Source organism: Phoenix dactylifera, unplaced genomic scaffold (assembly GCF_009389715.1).
Source record: "Phoenix dactylifera cultivar Barhee BC4 unplaced genomic scaffold, palm_55x_up_171113_PBpolish2nd_filt_p 000112F, whole genome shotgun sequence".
In the NCBI taxonomy this organism is placed as follows: Eukaryota; Viridiplantae; Streptophyta; class Magnoliopsida; order Arecales; family Arecaceae; genus Phoenix; species Phoenix dactylifera.
In genome coordinates this window covers 122,044-135,726 of record NW_024067684.1, presented here as the reverse complement: position 1 = coordinate 135,726, position 13,683 = coordinate 122,044, and the positions used below count along the sequence as shown (strand labels likewise).

The 13,683-nt window shown below is 49.7% G+C and overlaps 2 protein-coding genes across 2 annotated transcripts; both read right to left on the bottom strand.

Annotated features, from left to right (window-relative positions):
• Window positions 1-9,165: 9,165 nt before the first annotated feature.
• LOC120104794 lies at window positions 9,166-9,917 on the bottom strand. Its single transcript, XM_039116557.1, has 2 exons — window positions 9,885-9,917; window positions 9,166-9,788 (listed from the first exon to the last, which is right to left on the bottom strand). The coding sequence occupies exons 1-2, from the start codon at window positions 9,900-9,902 to the stop codon at window positions 9,345-9,347; spliced, it is 462 nt and encodes a 153-aa protein (XP_038972485.1). The 5' UTR covers window positions 9,903-9,917; the 3' UTR covers window positions 9,166-9,344.
• Window positions 9,918-12,375: 2,458 nt separating this feature from the next.
• LOC103723220 lies at window positions 12,376-13,297 on the bottom strand. Its single transcript, XM_026800014.2, has one exon. The coding sequence runs from the start codon at window positions 13,074-13,076 to the stop codon at window positions 12,621-12,623; it is 456 nt and encodes a 151-aa protein (XP_026655815.2). The 5' UTR covers window positions 13,077-13,297; the 3' UTR covers window positions 12,376-12,620.
• Window positions 13,298-13,683: the final 386 nt, after the last annotated feature.

The following is a 13,683-nucleotide window of genomic DNA, read 5'->3' as shown; positions in this document are numbered from 1 at the left end:
AAGGACCAGCCCGGCCCCTCCACCCTCGGGGTTCGACGACCCATCGATGTGAAGCGTCCAAATCGGGAGGTCGAGGCTGGGCGTTTCCGACGGTCTAGGTTCCGCCTCCTACACCGTGCACTCAGCGAGGAAGTCTGCGAGCACCTGGGCCTTGATGGCGGGTCGAGGCTGGTAGCGGATGTCGAACTCACCGAGTTCTACTGCCCACTTCACCAGTCGTCCCGCATTCTCGGGGTTGCTGAGGTTCTGCCGTAGTGGTTGATCGGTTAAGAGGGTGACCGAATGAGCCTGGAAATAGGGGCGAAGCCTCCTGGTCGCGGTCAGCAGCGCGAAGGCGATCTTTTCAGCCTTCGTGTACCGCGTCTCGGCATCCCGTAGGACCCGGCTGATGTAGTACACAGGCTTCTGGAGCTTTGCCTCTTCCCGAACCAGCACCGCACTGACCGCGGTTGGGGAGACCGCCAGATAGAGGTAGAGCATCTCCCCTTCTTGCGGCTTGGACAGTAGGGGAGGAGACGCCAGGTATTCCTTGAGCTGGTCGAATGCTGCTTGACATTCGGCCGTCCAGAGGAAGTCTTTCGGGCGTTTTAACACCTTGAAGAATGGTTGGCAGCGTTCGGCCGATTTTGCCACAAATCGTCCAAGCGCGGCGACCCTTCCAGCGAGCTCCTGAACCTCCTTTACTTTGGTCGGAGGGGACATACCTTGGATGGCCTTGATTTTGTCTGGGTTGGCTTCGATACCTCGCTGGTTGACAATGAAACCGAGGAACCTCCCGGCCGAAGCGCCGAAGGCGCACTTCGCTGGGTTCAGCTTCATGCGAAACTTCCGCAAGGTGGTGAAAGTCTCCTCCAAATCCGCGATGTGCTGGTCTGCATGGTGGCTCTTCACCAGCATATCGTCCACGTACACCTCCATGTTCCGGCCGATTTGCTCTTTGAAGATTTTGTTGACGAGGCGCTGGTAAGTGGCGCCAGCATTCTTCAGACCGAAGGGCATTACCTTGTAGCAGTACAGCCCCCGGTCTGTTATAAAGGCAGTTTTCTCCTCGTCCTGTGGGGCCATCATTATCTGGTTGTAACCGGAGAAGGCGTCAATGAAAGACAGCAGCTGATATCCGGAAGTCGCGTCGACCAGTTGGTCTATTCGCGGAAGCGGAAAGCTATCCTTAGGGCACGCCTTGTTCAGGTCGGTATAGTCGATGCACATCCTCCACTTCCCGCTCGCCTTCCGGACAAGTACAACATTTGCCAGCCACTCGGAGTAGCTTACCTCCCTTATGAATTCTGCCTCCAAGAGCTTGTCTACCTCCTGGTCGACCACCCGGATCCGATCCGGGGCACAGTGTCTCTTCTTCTGCTTTATTGGTCGGTGGGTCGGGTCGACGTTGAGGGCGTGAGAAATGACCTCCGGGTCGATCCCAGGTACATCGGCCGCCGACCAGGCAAATACATCGGCATTGGCTCGGAGGAATTCCACCAACCGGGCCCGAGCTCCCGGGTCGAGATTGGCGCCGACCCGGACCGCCCGGTCGGGGCGGCCTTCCTCAAGGGGGACTTCGACCACTCCCTCGGCCGGCTCCCCGTGCCGCAAGGCCACCTCGTCTCTGGCATCAAGGGACTCGACGCTTAGGGCTTCCACGGGCTTCTTCCCTTTGAGGGTTGCTAGAAAACATTGCCGTGCGGTCGGTTGGTCACCTCGGACCTCTCCGATCCCGACCGCCGTGGGGAACCGCATGAGCAAGTGGTACGTGGAGACCACTGCGCGAAGGGCGTTCAGCCCGGGTCGCCCGAGGATAGCGTTGTAGGCCGAGGGGATACGGACGACCAAGAACCCGAGTCGCACCGTGGCTTCTGCGGGTGCGACGCCCGCAGTCATAGGCAGCTCAACGACACCTTCCGCCGGGACAGCGTCACCGGTGAATCCTACGAGGGGGGTGGACATTTTGTGCAACAACTGTCTGGACAAGCTCATCTTTTGGAAGGCCTCGTAAAACAAAATATCAGCTGAGCTTCCACTATCCACAAGAACACGCCTTACATCATAGTTTGCCATAGTGAGGGAGATCACCATGGCGTCATCGTGGGGAGTCTGAACCCCCTTTACATCCTCATCAGAAAAGGTGATTACATTGCCGACCCTCTGCCTCTTTACGACGGCCGTCCCTGACGCTTCCGTCGAGCCCCCTGCGTTCCTCACGGGCCGAGAGCAGCCCCCAGTGATAGTGTGGATCACGCCCGCAACGGGTCGATTCTGCTCCCGAGGCTCCGGAGGAGCCGGGTCGGCCGGACGCGGGTCTGCGGGGGGACGTCGGTCGCTCACATACCGACCGAGACGCCCCCGACGGATAAGAGCCTCGATCTCGTCCCGAAGCTGGAAGCAGTCCTCTGTGTCGTGGCCGTGGTCTCGGTGGTACTCACAGTACGCCCGGGAGGGCCTCTTTCCAGGGATCCTTCGTATCTGTCTCGGGGCCGGGAGGTCCTCCCGCCCCTTGATCTCCATAAGGATCTGGGCCCGGGGAGTCAGGAGAGGGGTGTACCGGTTGAAACGTCGGGGCGGAGAACGAGGGCGTGGGGCGCCGTGGTTCTTCGCCGGCGACGGGCTTCTGTGCCGACGCTGGGGCGTCGGGCTCCTTCTCTGGCGTGCCTCTTTCCGCCTTTTCTTCCCAAGCTTTTGTGGGATCTCGGCGGCCTCCTTGCTCCGGTGGGCGGCCGCCTCCTCGGCGTCCGCATACTGGTTCGCCCGGGACAACAGCTCTGGGAAGCTCCGCGGCAGGCGTTTGTCCAGGGAGAAGGTGAGTCTGCCCTTCCGGAAGCCACGCTTCAGGGCTGAAAGAGCTACCTCCTCACTCAGGTTCCGGACCTCCAGCGTAGCCCTGTTGAAGCGGGTAAGATAATCCCGCAGGCTTTCTCCCTCGTTTTGCCGGACATCAAAGAGAGAGTCGGAGACCAGTCGCCGCCGGCTACTGACGGCGAAATGAGTGATGAAGAGGCGAGTGAACTGGTCGAAGGACCGGATTGAGTTAGCCTCCAGCCCGGCGAACCATGCCCTCGCCGGGCCACGGAGGGTTGCCGGAAAAGCCTTGCAGAGAAGGGGATCTGATGCTCCGTGGAGGAGCATAAGGGTCCTGAAACTCTCGACGTGATCCCGCGGGTCCGCCGCCCCGTCATAGGGCTCGATCGCCGGCATTTTGAACCCCGGCGGATTCGGGGTCCGCAGGATCCTCGAGGCGAGCGCCGGCTGGGAGGAGATCTCTAAGTCGGCGAAGGGATCTTTGGAATGGCCCTTCAGGACCTGGAGTTGTCGGTGGAGATCGTCCACCCGCCGGTCCAGGGAACGCGACCGGTGGGTGGGAGACAAGGAGCGGCGAGAGGGGGATCGACCGGAGCGCGGGTTCCTCGAGGACTGGGGGGTCTGGGAACGCGCCCGGGCCCGTCTCTCGTACCCCGCGCAGCTCCGGTGGGAAGGTCCCGGCAGAATGGAGCGTGCTCGAGAATCCTCCTCGCGTCGGCGCTCCTCCCCATGGGAGAGGAAGGAACGCGGGTTAAGGAGGACAGGCGAACGCTCAGGCAGCGGCGGTGTGAACGGGGTTCCCTTGGAGTTGGGTTGATTGCGCTCCACCTTCCACCGAAAAACCTGCAGACAAGCCTCGCACCACCACTGGGGTAGTGGGGGCCCTCCGACGATCAAGTCAGAGGAGATTGAAGGAGAAGGAGAGATAGTAGTAACGGATAAGAGAATACTCTGGAAAATCTTTGCTTACCCTCCCTCTCCCCCCCAGCCCCATATATATCAGGCTGGGGGGTTTTTCCGGGGATTCGTCATCGTGTGGCACGATGGGGCTGCCACTGACATGGCCGTTACAGGGCGTCGTAGGGCAGCGCTGGGTACGGCCCTGGCAGGGCATAGTGGAGCTCCGCTTTGTACGGCTGTTACAGGGGATCGTGGGGCAGCGCCGGATACGGCCGTTGCAGGGAGTAGTGGAGCAGGGGGCCGCGGCGTGCCTCAGAGGAACAGTCTGTTGTTGTCGAGAGATTGCCGACTCGGGGTCGGATGACTGGATCAGGGGGCAGCCGACTCGGGGTCGGGCTGCGGAGCCGAAGATATCCGACTCGGGGTCGGATTGCTGGATCAAGGGGCAGCCGACTCGGGGTCGGGCTGCGGAGCCGAAGATATCCGACTCGGGGTCGGATTGCTGGATCAAGGGGCAGCCGACTCGGGGTCGGGCTGCGGAGCCGAAGATATCCGACTCGGGGTCAGATTGCTGGATCAAGGGCCTGCCGTAGTCTTCCTGGGCGCGCGTGCCGGTCACGTGGGGCATGGTGGCTAAATTCCCCCGTAACAGAGTCCATTGAGGTCAATGATGTATAGACATTGGTTGACCCACCTGAAGGAATCAAACCCATTAGGTGTAAATGGATCTTCAAGAGGAAGAGAGGCGCAGACGGAAATGTGGAAACCTACAAAGCCCGTCTGGTTGCCAAGAGATTTCGCCAACGTTATGGAATAGACTATGATGAGACGTTTTCTCCTATGGCAATGCTGAAATCCATTCGAATCATGCTTGCGATAGCTGCACATCTAGACTTAGAGATTTGGCAGATGGATGTTAAAACCGTTTTTCTGAATGGAGATTTAGAGGAGCAGGTGTATATGATACAGCCTGAAGGTTTTATTTCTGCAGATGAGTCTAAGGTATGCAAGCTTCAGAAGTCCTTATACGGACTGAAGCAGGCTTCTCGGAGTTGGAACATACGCTTTGATACAGTGATCAAGACGTATGGCTTCGTTAGGAACGGAGAGGAACTTTGCATATATAAGTGGATAAACAGTTCAGTAGTGATGTTTCTTGTACAGTATGTGGATGATATTCTTTTAATAGGGAATGACATTCCTGCACTACAGGGAATAAAGATCTGGCTTTCATCACAGTTCTTCATGAAAGATCTGGAAGATGCATCCTACATCCTAGGGATGAAGATCTATAGGGATAGATCTAAAAGGTTGCTTGGGTTATCCCAGTCTACGTACATAGATACTGTGTTGAAACAGTTCAGCATGAAAAATTTTAAGAAAGGCCATCTTCCGATAGGTCATGGAATCACTCTTTCTAAAGGAGATTGCCCGACAACTTCCCAAGAAAGAGAGCGTATGAGTAGAATTCCATATGCCTCTGCTGTGGGATCTATTATGTATGCTATGACATGTACTAGACCAGATGTAGCGTATTCACTAAGAGTAGTGAGTAGGTACCAATCTGACCCAGGAGAGAGCTACTGAAAGGTTGTAAAGACTATCCTCAAGTATTTAAGAAATACTAAAGATAAGTGGCTTGTTTATGGAGATACTGAGTTGAGACTTGTCAGTTATACCGATTCAAGTTTTCAATCAGACCGTGATGATAGCAAGTCTATGTCTGATTATGTATTTACCCTGTTAGGTGGGGCCGTGTGCTGTGAAAGTTCCAAGCAGCATACCGTGGCAGACTCTGTATGCGAGGCTGAATACATTGCTGCATCTGATGCCGCCAAAGAAGCTGTCTGGTTACGGAAGTTCATTGCTGAGCTAGGAGTTGCACCCTCCACTGATGGACCAGTCCCACTATACTGTGATAGCACTGGGGCCATCGCTCAAGCTAAGGAACCAAAGGCACACCAGCGCACCAAGCACATTCTGCGCCGGTATCACCTTGTTCGTGAGATAGTAGAACGAGGTGACGGTGATCTTCAAAAGATTGACGGAAAGGATAACTTAGCTGACCCCTTCACTAAGGCCCTTAGTGTAAAAGAGTTTGACCATCATTACTTGAAGATGGGTATACGATACTGTACTGATTGGCTTTAGGTCAAGTGGGAGTTGTTGGAAATTGTGTCCTAAATTCAATCAATTGTTGATTGTAAATGTATTTGAATCAATTATAAATAACATGGTATTTATTCATCACCAGAACATCTTCACAAACTCCGATGTGATGAAGTTCTTAGGACTGCTTTGTGTAATGAAATATGATTTTTGTCACACAGGTCCTTAAATGTTCATGACCGTATGATATACTATTAATAGGATGATAGTATTATCGGGCATAGATCATTGTGTATCATATTTGTTGGTTGTCTTTCAAACCAAAGAGTATAGAGATACTAGTGTGGTATACAGATGAATGGTAGTGTACATTCACTGAACGTGACCAATTGACGGACTCTCTCTTGTCAAGAGTTGTTCCGAGTGGATATGGGTATATGTATCCTTTAGACCTGAAATTGCAACCGGTGGCTTGCAAGCAACTCACTATACTTTGGTGCCCGACTACCTGGATTTATAATCTAGCGACGGAAGGTTTCTGGGTCCAGTCAATTACTTATGGTAGTCAGTTGCAGATCAAGATGGGATTGACCTCCCTTAGAAATAAGGGTGAATGCCTTGTGTTTTCAATTAAGTAGTACCTTGGCTAGAGAAAGTCAAATCACTATTACTTGACTTATTGAATTGAAACATATTTTCGGATGGATCGTTTCAGGGTAGATAGACTCTGAACCTATTCTGGGCATTTTCTGGTCAAGAGGATGAATTATGCAGTAACCATAGTCCATAGGTTCTATAATGTTGCTCTGCATCTATTTCGGCTTATCTGGACGTCGAGTTCCATTGCTAGATGGTTACATCGATTGGTACAGAAAGTGTTCCTATGCTACCAGCTTAAGTTCGAACCTGTGAGGTCACACGCTTTGAGGCTTTTTCTGGATCGATCATTTCTGGCTGAGAATCATGAAAGGGTAAAATGATCAATGTGATTAACCGTTATACCCTGAGCAAATTGTTGCTCATATTGGAGAGACCAATTGGTAATTGGATCACCAACTAGACTCAATTAGATTGAGTGGAGGAAGTTAGGTCAAACCACAATTGACATTGAATGTGATTCGGTATTCAATTCCCTTGGGTTCGAGTCAAATCAGATTTGACTAGCTAAAAGGTTGATTAGAACCCTTTTCCTTTATATAGGGTTGGGACCATCTTCTTTTCCCTTTTTGCCCTTTGCGTAGGTTCCACCTTATGTCCTTGTGGGCCCCACATCTTGCTTGAGTGGGACCCACACCTCGTGATGCGCATGAGGACTGCATACTGGATGCATCCTAGCCCTGTGGTAGAGTTCAAATTAGATTTGTACTCTTTATAGGACACCTCACATCTTGGATTGGCTTTGAGCTTATCCATCTAGCCTGCGGGGCCCGCATCCTGGACATGTGGCACAGTGCATGTGTGCCACCTACACCCTACAGGACACCTCACATATTGGCTTTGAGCTTATCCATCCAGCCTGCGGGGCCCACGTCCTGGACATGTGGCACAATGCATGTGTGCCACCTCCACCCTACAGGACAACTCACACATTGGCTTTGAGCTTATCCATCCAGCCTGCGGGGCCCGCGTCCTGGACATGTGGCACAGTACATGTGTGCCACCTCCACCCTCCAGGGCACCTCACCCCCTAGACTGAGATTCTTTCTCATAGCCATCCAATCACACTTCATGAGAGCTTTATAGGCCATCATGAGCACCAGGACACGTGGTATCATGCATGTTTGATATGTGGCAAGTGAGCCCCTTTGTTAGACTTCCTCTCCCTCTATAAATAGGGGAGATGGCTGCCATCTTTGTAGAGAGAAAAAAAAGATCTGGCTTAGAGTATTTGGTGTTTTGACACCGACTGAGAAAGAGTGAAGTGAGCTTTGAGAGTTCATGTTATAAGAAAAAGAAAGGAAAAAGAAAAGATTGAAGGAAAGGGTAGCTAGTCCTCTTCCTCCTAGTTTTCTCCCTCTCTTTCTCGGCCACCTGCTGCATCCCTGCGAGCTAGCACTCCCCGGGATGCCGGTTGATCCAGAGGCCTCGCGTGGATTACTTGTAGAGGCCGGACGCTTGTACGGTTGCGGAGCAGCAAGCTAGAACCAACCTACTGAAAGGTTAGTATTCTGTTTTCAGTTTTTTGAGTTGAGATTTGATTTCAATTCAAGAACACATACGATGTGATCCATGCATGAATATTTCTATCACATATCCTGCGGATTCATCCGGAAATTTCGTAAGATTGGATCAGATCCAAAGTTTGCAATGGGCTGTTTTGAACAGCCCTGTTTTATTCCGCTGAAAATTGTTTTCAAATTGCATACTTTCACCTTAATCGGTGAATCCTCGGTGCATACGATGCTCGAATTCCCTTCAAGATTTCTAAGATTTGAATGTTTACATAATCATAATCCTAAGGAAGAGCCCTCTAACTCGGATTTGTAATATAGGCTGCCTTCTCACTTGGTTTCCTAGAATTCTATAACTGTTTGCAAGTCCACTAACTAAAAATTCTCCCCCTCCAATCTGTCACCCCTCTGCTCAAATCTTAGAGAACTACTCCCTGCTCGGATCTTATTTTAGCAAGCTTGCTCACAATGTTGCGAATGAGTTGCCCATTGAATGTTGCCATGGCATCATATTGGCCATTTATGTGGCCCTTAGCTCCATTCAATAGTTTCTTGTTGGAGGTGCTAGTCATTTTCTCCACAAGGTTAAGTAGCATAACCATAACGATCCAGCCCTGTCCCAACCCTGATATTTGGTTTCACTTTTTTCAGCAAGGTGAAGTAAAGATTGTCATTCCCAAGCATTCATTGCATTGGTTGAGGCAACTTAACAGTCAAAAATAAAATAAAATCAGATAACAGACATCCTACCATGACTTAATGATGTTAAAACGGTTCTAATGCACATATAATGGCTGCTGTGACATAATATATCATAACCTAAGAGAGGTGCCCTGACTCTATTATGAGTACTCTTTCAATACTATAGCAGCAACTACTAATCACCAATGCCTGACTGAAGGTAAGAAAGAATGTCAAGTAAAGGTCTCTTGGGAGGGGACGTTCACATTCCTAAAGGGCATTATCAGGCTTATGTATAGAGTTAAATGTAATCACTCGCTCATAGAGGCTGATATGTTCAAAAAGAAAACAGCAATAGGTTGCCTACTAGATGATCTTAAACAAAACAGTCTTGCTTAAAAGTTAAAATCGCCAAGTAAAGACATATACAACCTTAGGATTTCAATTCCAAATGTTGTGTTATTATCTATGTACTGACAATTAATATTTAATTGAGAGTAGAACGAATGAATTCTTAGAAACTAGCATCATTTATAAGCATTATGAGCATAAAAGTTGATACAAATAATTCCGTAACAGCACAACTATAATATATTTATTAAAAAAATAAATAGAGCAAAACCCAAGGGAGTAGTCTATCGAAGAATACCACTTCGGACGTACACCGCGGAGCACTGGCTTCGTCGCCCTTCAGTCGGACTCTTGTAGCCCGCCCAACAAGACCGACCCCACGAAGAGCCCGGCGGCGCCGATCAAGAGGGCGGCGACGACGACGACCTGCGCGGCCACGAGCGCGGCGGAGTCGTCGGGGATAAGGACAACGGCGGCGACGGCAGCGAGCAAGAGCGGCAGCGACACCGAGGCGAGGACGGAGGGGGAGACACCGGCGGCCCGCTCGAGGAAGCTGAGGAGGCCGAGCTCCTCTGCCTTGGAGAAGAACCCGAGCTTCTCGATGGAGGAGAGCGTGAAGCCGAGTTGCTCGGCCTTGGAGAGGAGGCCAGGCTTCTCAACGCCGCTGAGGACCTTGCGCTCCTCAAGCTTCTTGACCACGTCCACGCTCACCTCCTCACTGCCCTCCACGAAGAGCCCCGCCCCGTACCACTGCTTCGCCCAATTCTCGTCGTACCTATTCACCTGGAATCCAAAATGGGATTAGGGTTAGTAACTTACGGTATAAGAGATCAGAAATTGGCCCGTTCGAGAAGCTTGAGGGGTGGGCAAGAAAGATGCCTTCTTTCTGGAGGCCATGGCGAGGATCTTGAGGGGGTTGTGGATTAAAATGGTTATTCTGGTTGCTCATGAACCTAATCTTGAGTGAAACTTGACTATGTCCAACATCAACAATGGGGTTGCAGAAAAAAAGCAAAAATTGCTTATCTTTTTGCATATTTGAGATTTTATCGACCCTCAATAATAATGAACTAGTTTGGAAAATTTTTGGATGCATTTCTCCTGTCGGTATACTCTATATGGTAACTATATATTGTAAGTTCAACACACGTATATGTATTCGATATTAAAAATCCTTATTAGAAATATACATACATATATATATATATATATATATATATATATATATATATATATATATATATATATATATATATATACACATACATACATATATTACACGCATATAAATATTTCAAAAAAAAATAAAACTAAGTATCTCCTCAACAAAAAGTGAAATGAGCTTTTTGTGCACAACCTCAAATATAAAAGGGGACATAATGATGCACATTTTTGATGGAATAACTACTGGGACTAAATGGTTCCAATTGGATGTTGGATGCTAAAGCATGACAGTGATTAGAAAGACAAAAAACGCTTGAAAGGCATCATAAATTGTATTGAAATTCTAAATCTAGATATATATATATATTTTTAATTATACAAAGCCTTATTACAACAAGGGAGTCCATTCAAACTCTAATTAGAGTCGGACTAATATTTTCTTATTTGGGGTGCGGGGAGGGCTCCATTGATTACTGGTTACCGCGTGGAGGACGACCATCCTTGTGGTTTTTTTTTTTTTTGGTACTTTTCTTACAAGTTCAGTCGATCCAGAATTCTTATACTGCTAAGAGCCTTGAACTTTATCTTCTAGCACGTACATATGTAGAGAGAGAGAGAGAGAGAGATTTGGCTGAGGAGCCAAGTCTTTCTTTATAGAGATAGATTTTGTTGGGGGAAAAACCCAAGTCACACCGCCACGGAGGTGCTCGGCCAAAGAGCGCCGACGAGAAAGGCGCTCGGCGAAAGAGCGCCGACCAGGAAGGCGCTCGATTAAAGAGCGCCGACCAGAGGGAAATACCGGCAAGTAGAGGCGCTCGACCAAAGGGCGCCGAACAGAAGGGTACTCAGCTAAGAGAGCGCTAATCCGAAAAGGCCCAACCAAAGCACCAAGTAGGGACGCTCGGCTAGAAAAAGCCGACCGGAGGGCGCCGACCAGAAGTACTAGAAGCAACCCCGCCACAGGGCGCCCCGCTGGGCGACCAGCTCGGCTCGGCACCCCCGCCGAGCCGATGCCTTAACCAGTACTCATCTCCGCCTAACCTTTGTGAAGGATCTGACGGCTATAACCTGCCACCATCTCTGAGCCGTCAAGGCACGAGATCTCCGCAGGTATTCTGGCACAACCTATCATTAATGCATGAGACCCCCTCAAGTCTCCGATGCACTCAGTCATTTAATGAACACGGCCCAAGACGATCTCCGGATCACTGAACCATCAGAGCGTATGGCTCTTCCTGACCGTCGGTTCACTCGGCAATAAATGCACTTACCATCTACGAACCCCAGGCCCACTACGGCCGACGGTTCAACCACTCCAACGGGTCTGATCAACCACGACAACTCCCTGACCCCGGCCTGATTCGGCCTTATCCTCCACTACGCCATTAATGGGCCAGATCGCGCCCAATTATCACCCAAAAAGAACAAATTCCCCCGTCACCTCCCAGGTAACACAATATCCCTCTATAAAAGGAAACCTGGGGGGGGGAAGAGGGAGGAGACAGCACAGACACAATTGAACACAATATTCTCTTTATTTTCTTCACATATCTCTTTCTTGCTCTCTCCACATATTGGCCTCCTCTGACTTAAGCATCGGAGGGTCGGCGCCGGAGAGCCCGGCCACCGGCTTTTTTGTAGGACAGGACAGGACGCACTCTTCTCCGCTCTCTCATCCCCACGAAGGACGCAGTCGGCCGGCGCACCGCCGTCCGCCCTCCCGGCAGCGGAGCTCCTCCTCCCCTGGTTTCGAGGCGGCCCCCGGGTCCAATTTTCAGCAACAGATTTGGTTGCACCTGAGTGTAACACCATCTTTCTCTATAATTTAAAAAATTTAATTGTAATTATCAAGCAGCAAATATTTTTTTAACAAGATAATATCGAAATCATTAAATAGCAAGATAAAAATTTGCTATTTTAGCAATAGTTCCTAGCAAATATCTAAGTTGGATTATGGGATTTGATTCTTCTATCACATTATTATATTTTGAATCGTTGAATGGACCAATTCAAGAAAAATTGGATAACAAAATTATCAAAATTGATATTCCTTTTTTTCGATTTAACCATACCGATACCAATAGTTCCTTGATGCTAGGCAACTGATTGAATCTTTGCCTTGGAATAACGATGATTCATATATATATATATATATATATATATATATATATATATATAGAGAGAGAGAGAGAGAGAGAGAGAGAGAGAGAGAGAGAGAGAGAGAGCTGGAAATGGGTCTGGGATGACCGGAGGCCTCTCAGGCCAGGCCAGGCCAGTTTTAGGGTGGGCTTCAATCCAAGGATGTACAAGTTTAGCTTAAAGCTGAAAAAACATAGCCTAACTACATTTTGGCCCACGATCGGGCCAATGAGCTTGAAACATAGAACTTAATAGCTCAAATTGTAATAAAACAGTGTTTCGTGGCTTGCGATCCTTCAAATGAAAGGAAGCCTACACCTTCGTTTCAGGGGAAAACTCCGAGAAAAGAACCTCCTCGGCGTCATTGTTATTCAGATTCTTCGGTTCTGGACACTGGAATAGACCATAGAAGGTAGCCAGAAGGGTGAATCCAGACATACCCCAGACGGGGGCATACAAGGCCGGAGGCATCATCTGAGCGACACGGTAAACGAATGCCACATTAAGAGCGTTGGCGAGCACCCAAATTGCAACCTTCAGACTCGTGTTCTTCTCGACCGTGCCGAGAGGCTCCGCCCGCTGCTTCTCATAGGCCCGGAGGCAGCCGAAGAGGGCCAAGACGTCGAGGTAGGCGAAGAACACGAATGCGAGGGTCCATGGGTCATGCCGGGTTTGGTAGGCCAAGAGGACGGTGTTGGTGGTGAGGAAAGCGAGGCCGATCAAGGTGCCGCAGAAGGCTTGACGCTCGTCGGTGTTCTGAACCATCATCTTCTTTGGCTTAGCTACGTGAAACAACGAAGGCCAATGCAGAACGATCCGCCCACTCGAACTTGCTGCCTCCGACGATGCAAAGGCAGCTCCGAATATATAGACACCACCGTTTCCGCGTTCCCCAGAGAAGAACCGGAATGGCACATTAAAATACTAAAAGCTTATTCTGTATCGGCCATATCATATGGAAACATATAACGGGACCCGGTCCATCTAAAAAGTAGACCGAAAGTCGTCTTAAAAAACAAGGTGGTTGGACCTTCCTTGCGGAAAAGGTCGCGTTTTCCGGACAGCGAAGCATCGAGGAACGTTAGAGGGCGGTTCCAAGGAAGAGACGATATCTCTTCCCTCAAGTAGATAAAAAAGGGTGAGAATAGGGAAACGGGAGTTCGTTTCTCGAAACCTTCGTCTTGCTTGCCTTGTAAGTGCGAGAAAGGGAATGATTCTCTGCCTTGAAGATTTCCCGCATTCTCGGTAAACATCCCCATGTTTTTTTTATTTTATCTTTGATTCCTTCCGCACTTGAACATGGTTGGACTCTGGCGCCAGCAATTAATATGGCAAATGAGTCGGATTGACTTATGACCCGATCTACTTAGACCCA

Coding starts and splice junctions, on each gene's coding strand:
- LOC103723220 (XM_026800014.2), bottom strand. CDS start 13,076: ATGATGGTTCAGAACACCGACGAGCGTCAAGCCTTCTGCGGCACCTTG.